The following is a 26099-nucleotide window of genomic DNA, read 5'->3' as shown; positions in this document are numbered from 1 at the left end:
CACGTTGTCCTTAAGGGGACTTACTATCTTCCTAGCTACCTTTTACTCTTAGTATACTTACAGGATCTTATAGGATTTTTCTTTATCTTATCTACCAGGGATATCTCATGGCTCCTTTTTGCCCTCACATTCTTTTCTTTTATGTAGATTGATGTCTGGCATGTTGTACCAGATGGTTATTAGAACCTAAGGAGCTGTACTTCATTATAAGCGGTAGCCTTAATTTTGACATTCATGCTATCCTGTGATCCCATTGGCAAGGTTGCAGCTGGCATACTGCCAGTCTGTGGAGGACTAACCATCACAGTCAATGATCCTTGAAGTGATCTATTCAGGCTGTTTATGGAGAATAGCAGAATGAGTGCCATCGTTCTTCCTACAACCAAAACTCCTCCTCAAAGTTAAGTATTTACTCTTCCTTCATCATGCTAAAGGTCGTCACAAATGCTAGGTTTTCTGCCTCATTATTTTCCACCCTGCCTGCTCTGGTAGTCTCTAATAATTGATTTCTATTAGCTTGGCTCTGTAGATGTACCTGTGGCTTTCCTATCTCTAGAATGACAAAGCTGGGGGTTGCTTTGCCAGCCAGCTTGCAATTCTCCTGAAGTCTGTCTTTAAGAATGATCAGAGTGGTTCAATGCCCTGGCCCTGCTGCTTCAGGTGAGCATTGTAATGACTCCTTCCTGACTTCCCCAGTGTAATTCAAAATGGCCATGATGAAAGGAGAAAGTGGAGAAATGCTCACAACTCCAATGTTCCCCTGATTTACAATATTACCTAAGAAACCAATTACTGTTTGAATTAATGCCAGTGCCAATACGTCTACAACCATCCCTAAAGTATCTTAAAAGCTCAAAACACAGGACTGTCCAGTACCAAGTGCATTAAAATGCAACTAATAAATCATTGGAAATATATTAAATGACATAAAACATTGTTATTTTTATCGTTTTAATTTAGTGCATAATTTGCACAAAGATTACTAAAAGTAGGCATCCATTCTAAAGTACCCTATTATAACTAAGATACAGTGATAGGACATTCTGAGGGCAAATATTTGAGTGATGCAGGCGTGGAAGTAACTTAATTTCTTAATATACATTCAATAAATTTCTTACCAGTATGATATATTGCAAACAGAGTGTCAAACACTTTCTTACAGGCATTTTGGGTTTTACTTTTACTCATTGAGCAATGCTTTTGACTGCCACTAAATGCACCTCCAGTCAGCCAACATGGAGCATCATTGGGACAGCTTGTGGATAGGACTCTCACCAGAAGGTTTTGACTTCCTGGATAACAAACTTGAGCATATGGTGTAAAGATAGACAAAGAACAGAATATTGTGGAATGTATAAATTAAGATAAATTCTGTCAGCACTGTGCTATGTATGGAAGTTAATACTTGCAATATAAAAGCTTCGGAAATTAATGTAAAACACAGAACAGCACTTTTCCATCAAACTGATTAAACTGTTCTGAATTTAGACCCAGAGTTTTTTATTAACCAGTGGGTAAAGAAACAAGAAGCTTTTTTTTATTATACATCAGCAGAAAGACCAAAACAGAATTTAACAATTCCATATGTGAAACTCAAGGAAATGACATTATACACTGCATACCATGGAATCCAAAATGCAATTTGCCTGTGTGACAAATAATAAATATCAATGGAACCTGCCCAACATGAAAACATTTGCATGAAGGTTTGCAAAATACAAGTTTGGTTTCAAAAATATCTTTCAATTTTAATGAAACAACCTGAGAATCAACAACTTGTCCCTATTGCTATTATAACTTGTTGCTGTGAACTCCTGTTACGGAGTTATAGTAAAATATGATGACTTATGCAAATCCAATGCAAAGCTTCTCAGATTTTGCAGTTTAACTGAAATCAGTTATATGTGGTACAAAAGTACTAAGTTATTTAAATTATAACAATATTGTAAAGTGTAATTGAGTAAAAAGGCTTTGTGCGTCCATACATCCTGCAATACAGGTGATCCCCACATTATGGGGATTGCATTCCTGGAAAATGGCTTGTATCACTATTTTTTGTAACGCAAAGCCATGTCACCTGCACATGCATCAAGAAATGGAAATTGAAAAAAAAGTTTATTTATTCACCTTTTTTTTTAGATAAATTTCATGAGAGTGAATCTCAAACTTTTGGGTAGTGATTTGTGAATTCTTTGAGTGAATTCCCATAACCTGAATGGCTGTTATGCAGTGGTTGCCTGTATACAATGAGCCAGCCATTGCCCATGTTTAACGTGTGACTCTTTCAATGTGCTGCGTTCGCGGGTTGGTCATTATTCTTCAAAAAAGTTAAAGCAAACAACCGTCTTTGATTTTTTTAAGTTTTCTTGACTGCATGTACAGGTGAAATGATAATCAATTATGCATCGAAGTTCAGATTTTTAGTTTTTTTTGTTCTCTTGGGTTTGCTGTTGTGTTTTCATGGAAGTATTCATGCACCGATCAATAAATGACTGGTTACAAAGTTTCACTTTCATTTCTCATATTAACTATTAAAACATAACTGATCCAATTAAATCTCAATTTGCAATTGAATTACTGTTGTGAATTAATTCAAAGATTTAAATTCTTACTACCCCTTCCTGCATTACAACTTCACTGGAGTTATTTTAAAACAAACGTTTTTGATTCCGCATTTATGCTTTACTTGAATATCAAGCATGAAACATAATTTATGTGCAATCATTGTGTGGCACTAGTTTAGAAACTATATGACCACCACCGAAGTATTACATAATGTAGGATGTGTGAGTACGTGACAAGTTCCTGGTGTTGCTTGAGTCAAATGAAGGGACAAGTGAAGAACAGGCATGTCTTCACAGGTGGGAGACAGAAATAAAAGAAAGTAATTCAACCAGTGTGTTCCTGATTTGATCAGTTTTTGAGCAGTCATTGTAGACATCCAAAGCACGTCTCCCATCCTGCGCTAACACCTGAGTTATGCACAACATACAATGAGATCCAAAAGATAAGAGGAGAAATTGTTCATTCATTGAGTAACCTATGCAATACTTAAATTCCAGAGTGGGCAGTATTATAATAAAGACTCATAGACAAACATATAAATTGCAGATGATCTATATTAGGTCAAAATAAATATCCATGAATGTGGGAGTTTGCTGCCACACAGTCATTACCAAAAGGAACATAATGATTCTGAAGGCAGAGGCGAGTGCAGCAAAACTCCCATAATCTGCTATCCAGTCACATTGAAATCCTGATGATTTTGGCACTTGGCTCACCAGATGACATTTTCCATGCTCTTCTCACAAGGGCCCCAGTTCCCGTGCTCCCTTCCTGCTCACCAGAGCCCCGGTTCCTGTGCTCCCTTCCTGCTCACCAAGGCCCCGGTTCCTGTGCTCCCTTCCTGCTCACCAGGGCCCCGGTTCCTGTGCTCCCTTCCTGCTCACCAGGGCCCCGGTTTCCTGTGCTCCCTTCCTACTCACCAGGGCCTTGGTTCCTGTGCTTCTTTTCAACTCACCAGGGCCCTTTTGCATCAGTCTTCAATTACAGTGAACTGTAATTTTAGCAGGCACTATAAAATGATACAGTTGACTGGAAACATTTCAAAGCAACCTGGAACCACAAAACACACAAATATCAGCAAACACCTTCAAATACTTTTTCAGTCTTAGATTCACTAGGATTTCTATAATTGCAATTTGGATTGGTGGGGAGGAGGGGTAGGGGAGCATGTAACATCACAGCAGACAATTAGGCCCAACTCTGACTCCAGCAAAGGGTGCAGTTACCACAGGTGCTCTTATCAGAACACTGAGAATCAAAACTTTGCCCATTCGCTTTGGTTCCCATTACTACCCCAAACTTCTGCCTGCCAGTGCATCAAGTCTATACCAGCTGAGTCAGGAAGGAACTTTGTTTACTGTATTTTAAGACTAAATAGTTATGACGTATAAATCCTGGTCCATGCCCGTCACTTAACAGGGGAAAAATGGGATGCCCATTCATAATTGCTGGCAGACGGTAATTGCAACAGCATACTACGTTAACTAGATACGAAATAATGAATTACAAGAATACATTTCTTAGCAGAGTGCAATGATTTGCTGATATCTTATTGGCAGTTTCATAAATTTTATCTAGCTTGCTTATTATATACCCATAAATGAACAATGATTTTTGATCAGTTACCAAATACTAAAGGAGCAGACTGCCATCTGGTGAGATAACAAAGCCAGTACTCCTTGCTGGAGACTGGGTATTAAATATGTTGTTTTGCTACTTATTTTAATTGGTATGATTTAACTCTCAATGCTGATGTGCAGTGTAGATAGATCAATGTGTGAAACAATAATGTATTTTCTTTCTTAGTTTAACATTTAAAACTCACTTCCATGTAGAGAGTTTTTATTTTTGGATAAAAATGTAGTACAGCAAGGTCCTTTTTCATAAAGAACCTACACTCCATTGTTGGACATCAGCCGTGAATAACTAAGCTATCTAAGAAATAAACAAAATAAAACAATTATGACAGTACAGATAAGATAATCTAGAATTACTTGTCTGTGGATTCATAGACCAAAACATGCAATTCCATATTTGGAACAATTCCACATTTGTAAAATTGACACTTTCTGTACCTAATAAATTGTAAGCTCTCAATTATTTTGAAGCATTGAGGGAACCTGACAAAGATAGCATGGTACTAATTTCAAGATCAAGCCAATTACAGTTCAAGCTATTTGATAATCATAATTCATTCATCCAAAACAATGCTTTCTGCATTCATTAATTTCATTTGACAAACAACTCCACAATTTCTATTGAAATGGAAGAAAGTTATGATATCAGTCCTATGTCCTTCACTTACTTGAAATTGCATCCCCATTTCATTTAAATGTGGAAGTCTAGATTTATTTTTTGAGCTTTCCAAATCATACATACCTCCTTTGAAGATCCCAGATGCCTTACTTTGAGGCCCAGAAGTTTATTTCTGGGCAGTTGTCCCCAAACCCCTTGGTCTCTTTTCCTTAGCAATTTTAAAAATTGTATGCAGCACTTATTTGACCTTCCTTAATACCACAAGAACTTATTTGAATGAGAGCAATATAAGTGCAGTATGTGTATGCTTGCCAATCGAACATCCCAAGTAACTTTTGACCTCCAAATGATTGCTGGTGCTGCAGTTATCTATTCATCCAAACATTCCGGTATAAAATCTCTCTTCATAAAAACTAAATAGGATCTCCCATCTGATTTGCACTATTGATCTTATCTATTTGTTCAGGAAGGCATTACCAGTACAATCATTGAGCAGACTCACTATCTTGTGCACTTTTCACACATTCAATGGTCATGGGTATTACATCACAACCAAAAAAAAAATGAGAATTTGCTGCAAGTTTCTATTCCTTATCTCTATATAGCTCCTGGCACACCCTCCCCTAATGCTTCTTCAAATAGATTTTTTACTCCATAGTATTACAGAGGCTGGCAAAACAAAGTCAAATGAGTTTTAAACCTTTTTACCCATCCCAAATTGCCCAGAAGATGACAAGTTGTTGCATTGAACTGTCAGTTTGGTTAAGTATTTACACAGCACTGTGGGTTAGTGTACAGCAACAGTGCAGAAAATGTATTTCAAAGTCTGGATGAAACTCAGATTGTTATGGTTTACAGAATGTCATAGAGAGGCAATGAAGCAGAGACTTGGAATAAAAACCCAAGATGCCAATTGCAGTACTGATGTGAAGGGAATGGGAGCAATGGAAGAGTCCAGACAGTCCAAATCTTCAGGAAAGTATTGTACAGGATAAATAGACCAAACTGTTTATGCCTTACAGAAAAGATCTCAAAATAAGATGCAAAGTATAAATCTTTTCAACCAGACTGGTTCCTTGTGCAATTACATCTGTACATAAAAGGAAGCTAAGAAATGGAAGCAGGAAGGAGTTTATACATTCTCTGTGTCTGCGTGGGTTTCCTCCAGGTGGTCCGATTTCCTCCCACATTCCAAAGACATATGGGTAGGTTAACATGGTTGGCAATAGACTTGTTGGGCCAGAAGGGCTTGTTACCGTGCCGTATAAAGTTTTTTTGTAAAAAAAAAGTTCAATGTGCAGAGACCAGCAACCAAAAATTGAGACATTATGCTGTTAAAAAGGGTGTTTTTCATTGTGAAATCTGCATTCTCAACATGTCAAATCAACATCTCCCTTCAATTCCTCAAAATCATATTATTGCAGGTGGCCCCTTGAAATATTGTCGATTTGAGGACCTGTCTCCTAATCACACCACACCATGCCCCCTTCCCAAGCTATTGGGAGTCTGAGGACTTCAAGGATTTCAGAGCAAAGTGCTGCTTTCAAAAAAGCAGAGGTTATTTTTAACATTCACTTTTTGTTCAAACCTGCATAAATGTAACCCGACTTACTTCATATAAAACACAAAAGACTTAAAAGAAAACTTGTTTTAACTTTGCTCGAGAAGCTGGAGTAAATACTGCCGTCAACTTGTTTCAACCCTCCCTCAAAAAAAACTTCCAAGTTTTGTAAAAATTAAATATAGTGAATACTTTCTCAAATCCTTCCATGGTCTCACCCTTACCTCACTCCACTCTCACCAAGAGGTAGCTTACATCCTAGTATCCAAAACAAGATTTTAGTACAAGCTCTGCCACAAAAACTGTTTCAAATAGAAAACCTAATGATGCTGACAAACTATAACAAAAGACAGGAGCAAGGAACTATAGTTTTCAGAAGTAATCTGAATTGAAAAGTTCATTTCATGTTTGAAGTGAAACTACATCTGCAGCAATGCGTTTTTTGATTTTCCCAGTTCTTGAAAACAGCAAAAAGCATGACATGAACTTTTTTTTGCTTTTATTCTGTAAAAATGACCACATGCAGACTAAAAAAAAGTCTAACAAAGTAATCACCACAGTTTTAACAAATGAACTTGTACTTAAATATACCAGTGTCCATTTTCATTGTATAAAAATAAGGTACATTTCTACAGCAACCTCCCTTCAAATTCTGTAGAACAGAGGAAAACTCAGCATACATAAATTTGTCCATGGTTAACTGTACACTGTCAAATAAAGTATTTCTATATTTCTGAAAGTGTGCAAATTCTCCCTTGTTTTTCCATTAATGACCTTCACATAAACCAAAAACACCCTTTAAACAAACCCCTTATAAAAAAAAAAGCATCATTTACAAGTTAATACTCTACACATTTAACATAATTACATTTAGGCAGTATTTTAATTTAACTTTAATTCACCGACGATGTCTGCTGTGCCCTGAGTGACTACTGCTATGATGCTTGCTCTTATGGGATCTTTCATAAGATCGCGATCGTTCATGTCTATCCCGATGATGCTCTTTGTCATGTCGTCGTTTCTTCACAGGATCACAGCGATCCCTGGATTTACTGCGGGTGCGTGATCTACTGTGTGATTTCTTCCTCTTATGACCATGTCTAACAGAAATCTTTGTTTCTTCACGATGAGGCTTTGACTTGATGTGTGGTGATGCATGATTGTGGCGTCGGCGGGGGGACACACTGCGACTATGGGACCTACTCCTTGATCGAGAACTGTATGTTCCAGATCTGCTTCTTCTGTTGTAACTGAAAGGAAATAAAAAGTGAATAGAACTAAATACACTGGGTAACAACAGCACGAAAACTGTATTCCAGCTTGGAGGTGAAAAGGAACAGGAGGGAAATTTAGTACAAATACTAAATTTAGGGACAAGCATTCTCATTATCACAAAAAGCATATTTACGCAAACTTAAGTTTGTGTAGAAGGTGCAAGGAAAATAGTGTTGCTGCTGTTGGCGCAATTCATATTTGGCTAACTGCATGTCCTGCAGCACTGCACTTGAAAAAAAAATTCTCATTCCCTTTGTCATATCCACCCTTACACTTTTGTTTTGCAAACTAAAACTCACTCATTTTATTTCCAATTCTGATGAAGGGCCGCTGATCCAAAATGAAAACTTCTCAGATACTGCCTGACCTGCTGAGGCATTTTCTTCATGTATAAAAAGTTACCTCTTTCATCCAATTAATTAATGCCTGAAGTCAACAACACGCACAACAGTGACAAGCACTACTGGGTTACTGAACATTTCTCTATGAGGATGAACACCAAAATGAAATTCTTAGTCAGTATTTTCAAATGATATAAACTGCAAAATGCTTAACTTTGAACAAGCAATATACTATTTTATAACTTAAGCTCAATAATTAGACAAATGAATACTCACTGCCTTCGGGGAGAACGGGATCTTGATCTTGTTCGAGACCTTGAACGACTGATGCTCCTACTGTTTCGAATTTGTTTTATTTCTTTTCTCAACCTTTAGATTTGAGAACAAGATCTTTGAATTATAATGTAATGCAATATTTTACAAATACATAAATTCAATTGAATACATCATCTCAACTGCCGAACAATCAGCACACCCACTGTCAAGCAACATGCAGTAAAACTGGTAGACCACTGTCAACTTGGAAATCCCAAAGGTTTGGCATCTGGCTCCAGTGAAATAAAGGAATGAGGTGAATGGACAGATACAGCTGCCCAAACCAGTGCTTTTTAAAAAGGAACCATTGACTCCTGAGGATGTTTGCTATACTCCCTGACCACTTCTCCAGGACCCAGTTCCCAAACTTTGTTGGCTGCACTCCCTTTAAAAATCTTATTTCAGTGTTCCCTTTAAATATAGGGAACATTTTAAAGTTTATTATTCCGTGTAACATTTAAAGTGATAAAGAATTGATAGAATATTCAATGGTTTGGAAAATCGGCTAGCCTGGCCAGATTAAAGGGAGTGTTACCGTATCTTTTAGTTGAAGTATTGGTCAAGGAACATTGCATTAATTTGTGGCTCTTCTGAAAAGTCAACACGCATGCAATAGGCTCTCTCATATTTCAAGATTATACATTGCATCACCATCTTGCACAATTTCCGATATTGACTGAACAAATTTACATTCTGGAGACAAACTAGTGCAAATTAGTTTTAACATTTTGTACACCAATTTGAAAAACATACAATGATTTGTGTACCTTTCCAAAGTAGCTCTGGCAACAAATCTCTAGCTAGATAAGCTTCAGTAAGCACTCAGCTGCAATCAATTCTTTTTGGGAGGGGACGGAGGGCCAAAAGAGAGTGAGGGTCTAACTATTAAAATTAAATATTTTGGTGTTTTAGTACAAAACTAGAGAGGTGTAATTACTAACCCATTGTAAGGACTTTTATTAGAGTTCAACTGGCGATCTTCTGGTTCCTTCTTGATAGGCTTAGGGTTCTGAATTCCAGGTGTTTTGTCTTCTGCTTTAACTTCTCTGGGTGAACCTAAGCATATATAAAAAATTTTAAAAAGTACTGATTTACAAAAGGGATGTGTTCAAGTGAACTTCAGACAGTCAAAAAAAAGGGTAAAATGCATGAATATTTTTGGTAGAGCATACTTCTAAGGGCAGAAGTGGTGCACTCAATTATAGAGAAAAATTGATTCATAAATTTAAATACCACAGGTCAAAGTTGTTGCAGCAAAATTGAGGAATGCTTTATTCAATACCCAGCTGTTACTTTGCATTTTAAAAGGTAGGTTTACAATTCAGATTTTCTTCCAATTTGAAATTTTAAATCAAATGAATATACAAATTTTAGATTTTAAAGGGATGTGTGGATAATCCTTGGATGTTATGCCCACACTCTGGTAATTGTCTTCAACATCCACAACCTTAAAGAGAATTAAGATTTTAAACACACTGTTTTACATACTTACATGGTTTAGAACCTGGAGAAAAGCCTCCCAGTGTGGAAAGGGCAGGAGTTCCATCTGGGTTCAACCCTTTAGCTTTCAATTTAGCTTCTTGTAGTGCAACCTTCCTCTTTTCTACTTCCTTCTCCACGTGCTCATAGTTTGGCTGTTGAAACAAAGTTTCCCTTCAAATGTAGCAAAGCAAATGAAGCTACCACTCAGCACTACAAAATGGATATCAAATATTAAAAATTACTTTCATGTAACTAACCTTCTTTCGAGTGTAAAGTTTTAAAGTAGTGATGCAGATATCTTGGATTTCCTCTTCTGTTGCACCAAAAAGCACAAACCAGTGAGGACGGTTTGGCAAAACAATCTGCAGATGTAAAGAATAAATTGAAACCTAGTAGTACAAAATAAGTTTACATTAAATCAGACTGCCAAACAATGTATACAGCTGAATTATCCATTACTTGCTCAAGTAGTACCATACTTCCTGATCAGATTAAAATTAACAAGGAAAAATCGTGCTATTTCTTCACTTACTTGCAAAGCTCTAGCTGCAAGGTAGATGCAAGCGCAGGCTATAGTCTCTGGCTTAAACCGAACAAATACACTTGTGCGGAGACTATCATTCATGTAATTCCTGAAAGACAAAGGGACCAAGGTTATTATAATTTGCAATAGATTAAGTACGTAGGAGACTCATTTGTAGCTTTGTTCTTTTTTTCCTTATATGCCCTCTGATATCTTCTGTACAGACCTCAAATTTCAAATAACACCTTTATATGAGTTATATGGAACACAAACCATTTCAATTTTATATACTCTTGCACAAATAACTTGCATTCACAAATCCAGCTAAAATTCCCTTGCAGCCTTCTGGACAAGTAATATAATCTTAAACTCCCTAAAAACACTTTCAGCTCCTATTCTATTACTGAATTCACAGAATGATTCAAATATGTACAAAGAACATAATTTTATCCCATTTCTAGAACTCACTAGCTTTCCAATATCAACTCAATCACATGCACAAAAATGCATCCTAGTTAAAGAGCAACATGAATTTCATTGTTTTTGACATCACAGAACCACACCAAGGGTAACTCTTCCTCAATGGAAAATGCATGACATGACAGCACAAAAGTATCATGGTCAGTACTTAGTTTTTATGTGCAAATCACAGTATTTCAAGATCCTGCAGTCACCCTCCCCAATCCAAAGAAAGTGCCTAGTACCACCACTTAACACCCAAATACAGAGCAATAAAATATCCAAGGACATAAGGGCACTATAATCACAAGCTGCTCACATATCAAAAAAGTGTGGCTGCTGGGCTAAAGTACCAAATAGCCATCAATGTCTGTGGAACTATACTGCAGCATGCATGCCTCCACAAATGAGCAAGAAAAACAATCTCCAAGTGTTACTTATCACAAGAACTGGCCATCAGGCCAGAAGAGCTCCATTAAGGTTGAAAAGATGACAGTACCAACCATGTTGGCTCCATTAAATATTTCATCTAAAATTGCATGGGATCCAGGGAGAGCTTGCTAATTGGAAACAGAATTGGCTTAATGGTAGAAAAACAGGATGATGGTGCAAGGTTGTTTTTTGGACTGAAGGCCCATGACTAGTAGTATTCCCCAGGGGTCACTGCTATGCCCATTGCTATTTGTCATCTAATTCAATGATTTGGATGAGAACATATGGCACTAAAGTAGGTGTCATTGACAGTGAAGATGGTTGTCAGAATTTGCAGAGGGATCTTGATCAGCTGGGTAAGTGGGCTGAAGAATGGTAAAGAGTTTAATTCAGATGTGCAAGGTGTTGCTTTTATGGAAGGCAAATGAGGGTTGGACTTTCACAGAAGCCCTGGGGAGTGTTGTAGAATGGAGGGACTTAGGAGTACAAAGCACATGGTTCCCTGAACATCACAGACAGGATAGTGAAAGCAGCTTTTGGCATGCTGGCTTTCAGTCAGGACAGTGAACGTAAAAGCTGGGATGTCATGTTGCAGTTTTACAAGACGTTGGTGATTCTGCCTTTGGAAATAGTGTTTCGTTTTGGTGAAGCTGGAAGGCGTGCAGAGGAGATTTATGAGGATGTTGCTGGGACTTGAGGGATAAGTTATGGAGAGTCGTGTCTCCTTCATCCCCCCCCACCAGAGTGTAGGAGAATGAGAGGTCATCTTAAAAGGTGTATAAAATCATTGGGGACATAGATAAGGTGAATGAGGTTTAATAGGAATATGAGGGACAACTTTTTCCCCCCCAGAGTGGTCAGTATATGTAATGAGCTGCCAGAAGTGGTTGAGGCATTAACAACATTTAAAAAGATAATTGGACAGGTACATGGATAGGAAAATTTATATGGATATGGGCCAGGTACAGGCAAATGGGACTAGCTTAGATGGGAATCCTGGTCAGAATGGACCAGTTGGGCCAAAGGGCCTGCTTCTGTGCTCTATGTCTCTGTAAATAACAATCCTTCAAATGGTGACTCAGCTGCCAACATATTTCTGAAAGATTTCACTGGTCATACATTAAAGCTGTTCTTAAATCTGTTTTTTCCTGAAGACACCAACTTCATTTTAACTTTTAACTAAAAGCTCTCAATTTGCCACAAGGAAAGATGATTGAAGTATATTCCGTTAATTATGAAGCTTGTGGAAGCAGTTGAAATGTTCCATGCTGTATGAACCTAGGAAGGATTCTACAGTTAAATCACTTCTTTGTTCACAAGAACACAGTCACATAGAGGTTATTCCATTTAAACATCTTTTACAATGACTTCGAATTTTTTGCAATACAGGAACATGAAGTTTTTCTCAATACATCAACTAAACTTTGATTACATTAACCTAACATTTATGATTGGGTTCACATACCAAGTATTGGCAGCAAAAAATGTTAAGTGTTATGTTAGGAGGAATAAGGATTGATAGGTCTAATCTGAAGCTAAATCAAAGACATTCCAAACAGGCAACACCAGAGATTTGAGAGACTTCGAATGGTTTGAGTACCAAGGTAGACAGCAGACACTAATGTTGCCCCAAAGAGATTTAATTTTAACCACAATTAGTTATTGTACACAAAGAAAGTGGAATGGGTAGGGATGCCAAATATATAAAAGCCACTTGCATATGCAGCAGTGTTCAGTAGAATATTTTCAAAGCCGAAGGTCTAGTATTTTAATATACCAGAGAGAGAGAGCATGGTTGAACAGGAGTTCTACTCAGGTAGAATGTACCCTGCTTGAACTTGATCTGTAGTACAGAATCAACAACCCTAACACTTCACAAGCTGACTTTCACTCAGATTTTTGCAACTGCAGTGGTTGCAAACTGCTGCAGTCCAGGGCAAATAAACTTAACACCAACTGTGCTGGGCCCTCATTACTTGTTTTGAAAAAGTTCAGACTTCTGTCACTGCTTTAATAATGAACATCAAAAAAATGAAAAACTGACAACTTTTATTTTCAGTGTCACTATTTGTAGTATTTTAGACATTAGATTAAGCATTAAAAAGACAGGGAAGTTGGATCCTATTGGATAGCACCTGACCATTTGAATTTAACCATACGTGGAAAAGTACAGGTCCTAACCAAATATTCTCATTCCTAGTAAAAAGAAAAAATGTAGTGGCAAGAACAAAATGATTCATTTGATTTAGGGTTGAGAAAAAGCAGTTCAAAGGCCTGCATGCATTGAGTCTAAATCCTACTCTTTTTGGTAGAATTGCATACAATATTGGTAATGAATTTAGAATAGATAAACAAATCACTTCATATCTGCAAATACAAAGTAAACATCAACTCAAGGTGCACCTAGAATTAAAGTTTGGAATCCATACCATTAAAACTATTTTCAAATTTCTACAATTACTCCAACCCCTGCCCCCCAAAAAAACTCATGGAGATCTGAAATAATGCCTTAATAGGAAATACCCAAGGAATTCTTAGCAGGATGATCTAACCATGGCTTAATTATAGTCTGTAAAAAAGTAACACAAGTAGTAATAAGCATGTTGCAAAATCTTTCCATGTGCACAGTAACACTATATATTTAGAGTTTACTGAAGCAATTTTGACCCTTTCCTTCCACATGGTTTAAAAAATTCACATTCTAAAACTTAGCCAACTAGAAATGTTAGACAAAATGTTACTGAAAGGGTGCATGTTGAACATCCATTTTCAGAAGTTAATACAAATCCTTCAAAACCCCGCCAGAACTAGATGATGTTGCCAGATGTTTTGTGACCACTGCAGTGAATAGCTGTCTCGGACGAGAGCTTGCACTGGATTGGCTGAAGGGGCAGCCAATCAAAGGCCCTCCTGAGGTCATGTAGATGAGAAGCTGAGTTCAGAGGGCAGAGTTCTTTGAGTTCTATGACTTACCATCATGGACTACCCTTTAATTAAAAAGAGTAGAAAAAAAGAACAAAGTTAATTGAGTTCTCCTTTACCATAGTAAACAAACGAGCCATGAAAACAGTATGCATATTATCACGTCGTTGAGGCATTTACAGCAAAAAAAAATGCACACCTAAAAATGTTGCTGTGATGCAGAATATCTGAATCAACAGTTCTGTTAATGATACAGTTACAAATATGTCAACTTATTTTTAAGCTTAATACTTAAGCTGTAAAACACAAATTAACCTTTGATACTGTTTTCATGGCTATTTCAAATTAAAGAAACAACTTACCAAGCTGTCTGGACGAGAGTTTGATTCCGTTCACACTCAAGGACTTGAAGGTACATAAAAATTATCTGTTGAAAGAAGAAAAGTTTTTAAAAACCTATATTTGTATTCCAGCTTTACCCAATTATAATGCAACGATCAAAGAACTTGCCTTATGTGGATGCTTTACATGAACACAAAATCCCAATTCCTTCAGGATTCGTCTTTCTGCCTTGATCACTTGGTTTTTGGTGTTAATGTAGTTTTGATCAAGTATCAGTGGTGTTGGACTCCTGGTTTAAAACAAAATCAAAACTATTTGCAAATCTAAAAAGGCAAACATTGAAATCGGCTTCTACTCTAAAAGGGACTTTCTTCCCCTTCCAACCAACCATTGCAAGAAACTCCTGTAACTGCACCCAAAGCCTTGGTCTTATGCTGTCCATTTCAAACTGAAAATATTAAAAAATGTCAAACCTGTTTGGCAGTTACCATCAGTTACGAGGGGGGAAAGAAACTGGGGTCAAAACTACGTAAGAAAATTCAACGATTAAAATGCATAAAAGTTGTCAGAGCCATTCCTGTAATTACTATTTTACAACTATACTTAAAAGCCAAATGCATTAATATATCCATTAATATATCCATTTTAACCAATATTCTTTGCACTATAATTCACAAACTTCTGAAACACAGGTGATAAAGGATATCCCCCTCCCTCCCCATTTTCAATGCGAATTTGCCCACAAGACCTATCAAAAGATCCTGGTCCTCTGTTTTCCTCCCCATTCCACAATAAATCACCTTAAAGCACAGAACTATTTTGCAATAATACATTGAAGAATAGCCTGCATATTCTCACAACTTGTGGATAATGTATTACTTAGAAGCAGACATTCCAGGCTTCTCATTTCCAAGGATGCAATCAAGAACCAAATAAGCTTCTAAAATATAGAAAGATCTATATAAAAATCCAAGATTCTATACACCTATGATGAGTTACACTTGTCCTCCATATCCAAGTGAGCATGCAGATACAACCTTTTAAACATTGTAAGCCATTATCTTTCTGAATTTGTCAGAGCAATAACAAACCTAGCTCAGCTGTGACCTTACTGAAACAAAGTGCAGTTGGCCAAGGACAAAGTAGACCGTTATGCTATCCTAATGTCAGTGACAAAAAAAACAGTACTCTCATTTCTAGCAACTTACTAATTGAATGGCAGATAAAGTATACAGTAGACATGCTTGTAGCAGCTCTGATTAAGCTTAAAGACCAATTCAGAACTCAGCACCTAACCCTTTGTAAATCAAAGTTTCTGCTCCAATAGCATCTTCTATACCTTCCGTGTATCCTCTAAGAATCCATCTTTTTCTAATACACATCACAATTTAGTAGATGAATTTTAACAGTTATCTGGGAATTTCTTTCTTCTCTCACTACACAATTGCACTTGTTTCTTTCTACCAAGTGTAATTTTCAATTATGAATCTTTACTACTGCAATCACATGTATATAAAAATATGTTCTGAGCCCTTTTGTTGGACTCCAGCTCCAAAATGCATGCACTTGTATGTGCAGGAATGTCCAAATTATGTAATAAACTGACCAGTATATAACTGTATTCTTAATTCAATAGTACAAACGCCACTGAATCTATTTCAAATTGACCAACTAATGATTGCTGTAATCAACTGCAATACCATCAGTCCACACAAGAAAATCATAGCTCTTCCCTTTAAACAAGGCTATTCCCTAAAAAAAACAGATCTATGAGTCATTATGGATTCAGAAATATCATACTTAAAACCTACATGCAAGAGTTAGAGAATCAAGAGTTCATGCACAAGAGCACCTATGAAGCTTAGCACTACAAACATCTGTAGCTCTCATAGTAAATTTCTACAAAAACATTTTTCTACCCCTCCACATGAATTTATGGAGTGTCTTCCATAACCTTAGGAATTACCAAAGTATTTTACATCCCATGATCTCTGTTGCAATGTATGAAACAGGAAGTCTATGCACAAAGCTTCCAGAGCAATGATGCAAACTAGAATAGGTGTCAGCTGAGATAAAAATGTGCCAGGCCAATCCACATACTTGTGCATTACATCAATGTAACCTCCTGCATCTCTGAATGGATTAATCCTTAATCCTTTCCAATGACATCCCTTTAGGGTAAAATTAGCATTATCCAATCACTGGATACGAAGTTTCAAAGCACAAGTACCAGCAAAAATCACTTTCCCATAATGCTTACAACCTACAAAATCATTATCTAATATTAAAGTGCACTCACCTGATAACTAGAGCGATGATGAATGATGGGCTATAATGGCATCCAATTCCAAACAATTAGACACTAGTTTATAAAAAATTACAATTTAATGAAAAGCAATCTGAATTGATTTTATATTTACTGATCTCATTTCCTTCCAATTTCAAAAGCGGACAAATTTACTTTCCAATGTTTACCCACACAGTATTTGAAATTCATCAAATTAAACAGCTGAAGTGCACCAATAATTTTCAAATCCAAGTACAAATGGCAATCTCATTTCCCTTAAATTCCTGCAGTAATTGAACATTGAAAATTCAGAGTTAGAAAATGCTTAATGGTTAGCACCCCCCCAGTAGATTTTCTACCCTCATCTACCAATTTTCTGAAAGAGATAATCCCAGATTGCCAATACTAAACAACTCCCCTCATTGAATCAGATCAATTATTTTCCCTCCTTTATTTTATTGAGACCGAAATCTTCCACAAAGTTACAGCTAACGGAATTGCATCTGAATGCCATGCAGAATCAGTGGATATAACATATTAGCCTAGGTAAATTCCTATGTCTGATTAATGCACCACTGAAAACTGCATGTGGATTACTAAAGAAACTGGCCTCTGTGAGATCAATCTACTAACACTCATTTTCTTAGCTCAAAGACACCAGGATCATCAAAAAACCAGAGGGTTATCACATAATGGAATCACCCACCAGCAAAAGTTGATGTTTCCATGGATGGCAAGAAAGAAGATAATTAAAGTGAATAAAGTGCCATAAGCATTGTAAGCAAGCACTGTATGAATTTAAAAATTAAGATTAAAAACTGAACATCCCTTCATCTAATAGTTTATAAAAAGTTAATTTTAGAGTCTTCTATACTATAAAACACTAATATTTCACATTACCTTACCAGAAAAGCATGGTTTGCATGTACAATTTGTTTGAATTCTTCCCAGACTTCTAATAACCTATTTTATTATGTAGTTTGAGGCACCTCCTCGATAGCTGCATCTTTGTACATTAGATTAACTGCAAATAACTGCCACTACTGCAACCTCAATTACTGTTTGCTGAACTCTTGGAACACAGTACAGTAACGGCTATGACCTTAACATGGTAAATAATTTACCTCTACAGAACCCTAATCCAATTATTCCTCATCTTCATCTCAAGATTATTTAGCCACCTTGTCTCCTGTGATGCAACAGAACACCATTCCAGTAATGCTCTACTTTCTATTCTATATACTGGAGTAAAAGGACAAAATTAGTTTCCAAACTTGCAGTAAATTTTATCCCATTTATTAAACCCTTCAGTGAAAATAAAACTGGTGCAACAAAAATGGATTTTAGATTACCTGAAATCCATTGCATGGTGTTATTATTCCAATTTTGCCTTGGGTCTGATAGCTAACCTACTGAGTATCAAACTTGACTTCGATCTTGCAATGGTTGTCAATTTTTTCCTACTCTGAAGTCTCATTGGCTTTGTCCTCCCCAATTAGCCACCCAGCCCCCCCCGATATTCTAAGTACTAGCTGCTTGTATGTTAGATGCTGCGAGCTCATCAGGCTGAACTTTGTGTTAATGGTGTAAAAAAAAGTTGATGTTAGATATCTAATCAGCCAAGGTATCAAGGGATATGGGGATAAGGCCGGAAATTGGGGCTAGACAAGAATAGTTTTAGTTCAGCTCATGGAGCAGACTCAATGGGCCAAATGGCTTACTCCTGCTCCTTTGTCTTATGATCTTGTGAACCTCTTCAATAGGGATGAGCACATTTAGGGTTTATGTACTAATAAAGATTCACCTTCAGGAACAAGCATTTCAAAGATATTAGATCACTAAAATTCCATTAGATATCATATTTAAAAAGGACAACTACAAAACAAGCCATTAGGTCTTAAAAGCTGGACAGAAAATACATCATACATGTAATTTAGACATTCCACATATAATGTGCAGTTTTTGCCAGTGGAAAGCAATTGTCACTATAGATTACATCAGACTCTCATCCAGCACAAATGGGATATTAAGACCCAAACTGACAAATCTAAAGCAGAATGCAACTCTGCAGCGTACCATTCCATCTTATTTCAATGTTAATTTAAGTGTCAACCCTTGCCTCACGCTGAACTTCAACTGCAAAGCTGACATACAGCAAAACCATTTGCAACAAGGCCGTAGTGATAGCACAAATACACCCTATAACTTAGATCTACACCATAAAGATACCAAAACACTACATATACAAATGAATTCAAAAGGTATGTAAGCAGCACCTGCTCAAGAGTGAAATGAACAGACAGAAATTGATTTGTATGATGTCAATTAGTGTAGGATACTAATTGGACAAAAACTAACAAAACTATCAATGGGTTGGAAACATTAGGTAGCTGATAAGGATGTCAACCCACTGTTAGGATTGTCTGCTCTTCCAGCAGCACAGATGTTAAACTACCAGCCTATCGGTTCAGACATCTCACCTGAAAGCCAACTCTTAATACAGCACTCCTATACTGCACTTATCCACTAGTCTAGCAGACAAGTCCTAAAGCAAAAACACAAAATAGGGGTAGGCCACTCAGCCCCTCAAAGCTGCCCCACCATTCAATATGATGGCTTCAAGTCCCCTTCTTTGCCAGTTCCCCAGAACCCTCAATTCCAAAGATTTACTATTACATTAACCGTACAGCCCCTTGTTTTGTAGCTGTGCCCCTTGTTCATGACTCTTCCACTAGTAGAAACATCTACTCCATCCAACTTACTTGGGATCCTATGTTTGAATAAAGTTGCCCCACCCCCCCAAACCATTCTTCTAAACTCCAAGGAATATAAACCCAACCATCTGGCCTCTATTATAGGACCCTGTCATCCCAGAAAGTAGACTGGTGAATATCCTTTGGACCAACTTCAATGCCACTATATCTTTTCAAGTAACCAAAACTGCAGTATTCCAAATGTGACCTCACCAACACTCTGCACGAACTGTAACAAAACCTCCCTATTCTTAAACTCCAATCCCTTTGCAATAAGGCCAACACACCATCTGCCGCATGACTAAGCAATGAGGTACAATAATTCTGAACTAATTTTTTATCTAAGAATTCAAAGCAAGCTGTATTCAGCACTTTAAACATTTTTCCTTTCAAAATATGTATTGCCTGTTGTTAAGTGACTTCCTGTCACTCATTTCTAAGAAAAACCCGCTGTATTTTTAATTTTAAACCATTAACTTTTAAATTTTAAGAGCTGAATTAGTTTGAAGTGCAAGCTAAAGACATTACATGAATTTTTTCCTTATTTTCAAGAATTTTTACGATACTAGTTTAAGTACATTTTTGATCACCTTTCATCAGTACTTTAATTCAGGCTTACAAGATCCCTACTATATTGGAAAAGTTTAATTCTTTACATTTTGAATTTTGAAATATGTTAGCTTTCCTCTTTAGAGTAGATAACTAAAACCAAGGCAAAAATATGATGGCACCATCTGGACAGCAAAGACAAAAAAGCTGAGAATCAAGTACAGGAGTTCCTAAGTTTTAATAGTTCGTGCCCAACCTTCCAAAGCCCCCGATTCCAGTGACCCGTTCAAAGAGCACTGGTTCTCCATCGGGATCAAACGGCAACTTCTTATTTTCCACTGTTGCCAAGTCGACAGCTTCATCTTTACGTACCCATTCCACATCACCCAGTCTTTGGTAAATGTAGTTGGTCGCTGTTAGGTTGGTTGCAAGGGAAAAAAGAATAAAAGTCCAATATTGCATTTTAACTTAATGCACAATAGTAAAAAACGATCACAGTAAGAAGAGACCCAAGAGCAATTTTACACATGATGGCATACTTCTAATTTGTAATTTGTCTCAGCCAATGGTTTTGTGCTCCAAATGTATAGCCTTTTGTATTCATTTCATTTAAAAGAATACATTCTTAATGCATTCAGGAAAATCAATTATAACAAGTTCATTGTTCCATCATCTCCTGTCACCCCCACATACAATAATAGGTGTTAATTCTAATGTAGATTAACTAATAAAGTGATTGGAATCCCCCCAACCACCAATGCATGGAATCATTTGTCCCATTGACTCATTTATATACATTTTTGAAAAAATATGAAATTATTTTAAAGCAAACAGTCGAAGGTGCACAAAAATCCAATTTACACAAAGAATGCAACATCGATTTCTTACATAGTAATTCAAACTTTAGAAAGTCATGTGGTATTTGGAAATCAGTTCCTGCTCCATTTGCAATACATGTGTATTCTTGGGTTCAGAGCAGCCTTAGAGCTAACAAGTGCTGTGCCCATTTAGGTTGTGTTGCTTCATGCTAATACTTCCAGACTTGGCCTCTTCCAAGATGAGAAACAGCATCACAATGTTGCATCATGACTGATGCACACTCCAGTGAGCGCCTGAATGCTATTAGCGCTTTTCTTTGAAAAACCAAACTACTTGACTTTCTCACAAAATTGCAGAATTTTAATCTATAGTAGTGTGAACTACACAAGCAAATTTTAAATGCTTTTGTTTCAGTTCAAAGAGACAATACTAGTGCTTACTATGACAAATCTTTAGTTCAAAATGGGAAAAATTGCAAGCCCATATTTTAAACTAGGTATCATTTATATTATACAACTGGAGTGCAGTCAACAGAAGGAAATCCAGTCTCCCTCTAACAGCAGCTCTCCTGCATAGTGCCAGAGGCACATTTATCCCTGACCATAAGAATATGCCAAGGAGTAAATATTAACAGTAACAGTAAAAATAATAACAATGCTATGACATAAACCAAAAATTCTCATTAAATTACTTTTATCTTAAAATTATACATTTAATAAGCAAAGATCAATAAATTCCTGATATTAAAGTTTACTGGTTTATAGCAAGTTTAAAAATTTTAATTCCCAAACTAAATTCAAATAAAATTTCACCCTCAGATTAAATTGTAAAATGCTACCATTTCAAACTCAAAACCGACCCAACTTTATGTTCTTAAAAAATGACTCACCCTGAAGTACTTTGGTGTTAGACCACTTGTACCATACAAAGTTCTTCACTTGCACACTTAAGACTGTGAGACAGTAGCAAACCATTTAGTCACAACTTTATCAGTTAACTCCTTAGCATATTCCAGCTTACTTGGTAGTTACTTGACAGTAATGGATTCCTCTTGTTCAATTTTCTCCCCCAATACACTGGGTTACTGTAACCAAGTTTAAGAGCTGTAGTGCTAAATCAGTACAGGTGAAGGATTGAATTTGGACTAAATGGGTCCATACAAACTCATTACGCCATTCAGCCAACTGAGATCAGGTGTAATTGATAAAAGACTTTGGAAAGTTTGGGTATGTTAAGGAATCATTTGCATATTACTGAATACTGGAGTTGAAGAAACTGGCTTACCTTTTGCCTCTTAGCTGGCGCAAATGGTGGAACACATTTATCACATCTCTTACACGACGGGGTGCTTCTTCTATTTTTGATGCAAGATTGATACATGCCATTGCGACAATCTGAAAAGTAATCACATTGAGTACTATGTGATCTACTTTGGTGTTACTTACACCAACTGCTGCCACATAACAAAGAAGTGGACTATTCTACCTAAACAGGTCCCTAATGTACTTAATGCCACAAAACCAAATGCTGTAACATCTTGAATTTAAAGGTAAAATATCAGTACTTTGTTACTAAGGATCTATCCTAAATTATTCAAACCCATTACTACCACAATACAAGTCACCCAAGAGTGACTCAAATTGCATTAGCAGATTTCAACACCAACATGATCTAACACGTATTTATAAAGTGCAGAGTTTTTTTGATGGGTGAAAGCAGAGAGCCATAACCTTAAATTAGGCCATACAAAGCACGAGGTATTACACACAAGGGGCTAGAAATCCCTCACGTTGGGGTTAGATTACTTGCTATCTAAAAATGTTATGTAAAGTGGAACCAAGAAGGCACGTTTAAAAAAATGTACTCAGAGGAAGTCTGATTGTTGCAGGGAAGACCAAACCATTTCTAGTGATTTTGTGAAGAGTTGAAACATTCCAGGATTTTGATCATTTTATACCGAGTTAATCAGCGGCATTCACCTAGCCCGAAATAAAACGGACATGGGCGGCTCAGGAATTTCCGCCCCGACCTCGGGCGAGAGCAGCTTTCTTCGACCGCCCGAAATGGATGCAAAACGGCCGCCAAGTACAGGCCGCTCGCCCGCGGATCACACACTACCCCCCCCCCCGTCCCCCCAGAAGCCCCCGGAATCACACACCCCCACCCCGCACTCCGGCCGCCCATAGCCCGCGGATCCACAACCTTCCCCCCCCCACCCCGACTCCGCCGGCCGCCCAGGGGCCCGCGTATCCGCCCGCGGCGGGACTCACCTCGAAACTGTGTTTGACGAAGGACTTGGAGAAGAAGAAGATCGCTGGAAGAGGACCTGGGCCGTCGCCATGGGCCACCTGCGGGCAGAGAAGACAAAGCATTAGCGGGGAGAGTATTGGGGAGGGGTGGGGGGAAGGAGGTCCGGGGAGGAGTCGGGCGCCCGCCCGCCCGGGACCCCCGCCACTAACCTGGGGCAGGCGCAGCAAGATGCCGGCCGACTGGATCAGCTCGCAGCCCAGGATTCGCGAGGTCGGTCTCCACCTCCAGGTCCAGGGCCGTCCTGCATGGACGGGGTGGGGCGAGAGCCTTCTCTCCTCGGGGATGAGCGAGTTGTCGATGGTGAGGAAGGACGGCCGAGTAGACCTTGTCCCCGAATCAGAATCCCCATCACTCGCCGGCCGCCGACATTTTGTCTCACACGGGAAAAATAAAATGGAACAACACGCGTCGCTGCGGCGCATGCGCACCGCGGACCGCCCGAACTTCCCCTCCCCAGCCGCCGTGTGCCGTATCACAGCGCGCCGCGATAGAGGGCCCCGCAGAAAAACCCCAAGCTCGCCCTCAGAACACGAAGGGATCCACCGGGAACGACACCCACATGTTGGTATCGCGCTCCTAATATTTTTGGAGCATGCGGCACCCCGCTGCCGTTAAAGATAATGGTTTGTTTCGAAATCGCTGAGGGGAATTCCTGTCACCTCTTCACCGCTTCCCTTTGCGGAAAGAGCGAAACCCGGACCTTATTTCGCGATCACGCGGCGACCGCGCGCATCTCTCTCTCTGCTCCCGTGACGTCACCACGAGCGGCTCCTTTGTGACGCACGCAGTCGGGCTGACGCAAGGCAGCCAATGCCGATTGAGCAGGGAAGGGATACGGTCCCCCTCCCCGCTGTTGTGCAATCCCGTGTGTTACCGGAATCCGGAGTGAACTTCTGATTCACTGCAACGTAATGTGGCGCCCATGTCCCAAGGCAGAGATTCAGCAAGCGTTCAACTGAGCAAAAATAGCAAGTGTAGCATCAGCAATATTTGATTGCGGTAATTGTCAAGAGCTAATGCTTCGAGGTCAGAATTTCAACCGGGGGTGGTTGGGAGATACTGAAAGTAATGATGGGGCTAGTTGTGACTTTGCTAACTGGCTAAAGTTTCCCATATTAAGGGAGGCAGAAACTGCTGTCAGTTGGCACCTCAAACAATCATGTTTGGTATTATTTTGCCATCTGTGCAAGTTCGAGGACAAAACAATGTAAGAAATACAACCAGGAGTTAAGTCATTTGGTACCATTCTGCTACCATCTGCCTGTGGATTACATCATGGCTGATATTTCCCCCCAAGGGCCACTTCCTGCACCAGCTCCATAATCCCGTGATTCCATTCAGTCTATCTGTGTTGAATATACTCAGCAACTGAGGCTCTAGTGCTCTCGTTGGGTAGAGAATTTCACAAGATTCGCAACAACAGATTTGGGTGAACAAAATTTCTTCTCAGCTGAGCCATGAGTGAACAGTATCTTATTTTGATACTGTGATTCCCTGGTCCTTAATACAGCAGCTAGGGAAAGTCATCCCCACATCTACCCTAAGAAAGCCCGTAAATTTTTTGAGCAATAAACTTAAGATATTGAAATAAAACAGAAAATACTGGAAGCACTCGAGTGGGGGGGAGGATTACCTAAAGTGGGAGAATTCAACCCCCGCCCCCACCATGCTTCTCTTCTTCCCTTTCCTAACCTTTTTTTCTACCTTTTTTTCCCTCTCTCTCCTTACCTTTGACCCATCCCCTGGAGGATCTGCTCTCCCCTCCTCCCCCACACCTGCCTATCACTATCTCTTACCTGCATCTACCTATCACCACTTTGTACCCATCCCACCTCCCCTCTTTTATCTACCTATCACTGCTCTGCTTTTCCTTCCAATATATTGGGCTTCCCCTTTTCCTATCTTCAACCCTGAAGAAGGGTCCTGCCCCAAAACATTGACCACCTGCTTTTCTCCACGGATGCTCCAGCATCATGGTGTTTTTCATCTAGATTCTAGCATCTGCAGTCCTTTGTTTCTCTAATAGACTGGGTTAATGTGTGACAGATGGAGTCTCAATACTTGCACTTTGCTTACCCAGAATCTATGCACAGCTAAGATTGCAGCCATACCACAAAAATCAGCCATCAGAACAAGGGCCATGCTGGGTGCAGGTTTTCCCCTTTATACATTGCGGTTCTGGCAACTTGCTCCATTTTTGAGCTCCAGGTGAAGTGGGAAAGGTCATAGGTGATTGCTAGCATGAAATTCTAGGGTATGGGCTACACCTGTGCCTGGTACAGCACCTCACATCCGATGGCCAGGTCCTTTCTGGTGATTGATGGTGTTGTCGCTGATGATAATGCACAACTTTGCATGTCTTTACCTTCCAATAAGGGATTTTTTTCCTGGTTTTGAGTTTACTGATGTCTCTCTTAGTGTCCAGCTGTATCCATGGTGCAGCTGAAGGCCACCACCCAGAAAACTGGCTGGGATGTCACCAGCAGAAGTGGAGTTAGTGGAAGATGGCCTAGCCCTTCATTCCTTAGAGCTGACTTACACATTGAGCCTGAGTGTCTGCCAAGAGGAGATATCTGCCCCTCCCTTCCCACATCAGTGATTATGAAGTTGTCTTTCTGCAGCAGTATACCCAAGCCAGAGGAAAAGGTTTCGGTGCGGCCACCCTCATGACTGCTGATGTGTGGAAAACCAACCCCTGCAAAAACAGCAGGTTGGCCTTGGCGAGGTGATTTAATGTTGCAACACACTGCAAAGTGCTGTCGATACTGTGTATGTTAATAGATGCATTTGAAAACCTTTTCTTATAAAATATACAGTCTAAAGTCAATCACAGTTAATTTCTTGGTTCTTGCATGCCTGTAACATGTGCGAATTGTTGTATTTGTCCAGGATTGTTGTACGAGTTTTG

The 26099-nt window shown here is 38.7% G+C and overlaps 1 protein-coding gene across 1 annotated transcript; it reads right to left on the bottom strand.

Annotated features, from left to right (window-relative positions):
* Positions 1-6866: 6866 nt before the first annotated feature.
* On the bottom strand, positions 6867-23453 carry ccnl1a (cyclin L1a). Its single transcript, XM_052018815.1, is given in 14 exon segments — positions 6867-7632; positions 8275-8367; positions 9255-9369; positions 9806-9947; positions 10053-10157; positions 10328-10427; positions 14494-14558; positions 14642-14762; positions 22166-22275; positions 23152-23190; positions 23193-23223; positions 23336-23397; positions 23399-23425; positions 23427-23453. Coding segments are annotated over 14 exon segments (1374 nt in total). The 5' UTR covers positions 23439-23453; the 3' UTR covers positions 6867-7280.
* Between the last annotated feature and the right edge of the window lie 2646 nt (positions 23454-26099).

This window comes from Pristis pectinata, chromosome 6 (assembly GCF_009764475.1).
Source record: "Pristis pectinata isolate sPriPec2 chromosome 6, sPriPec2.1.pri, whole genome shotgun sequence".
NCBI lineage: Eukaryota > Metazoa > Chordata > Chondrichthyes > Rhinopristiformes > Pristidae > Pristis > Pristis pectinata.
Note: the sequence above shows the minus strand (reverse complement) of the source record. Positions and strands in the feature narration are given on the sequence as shown.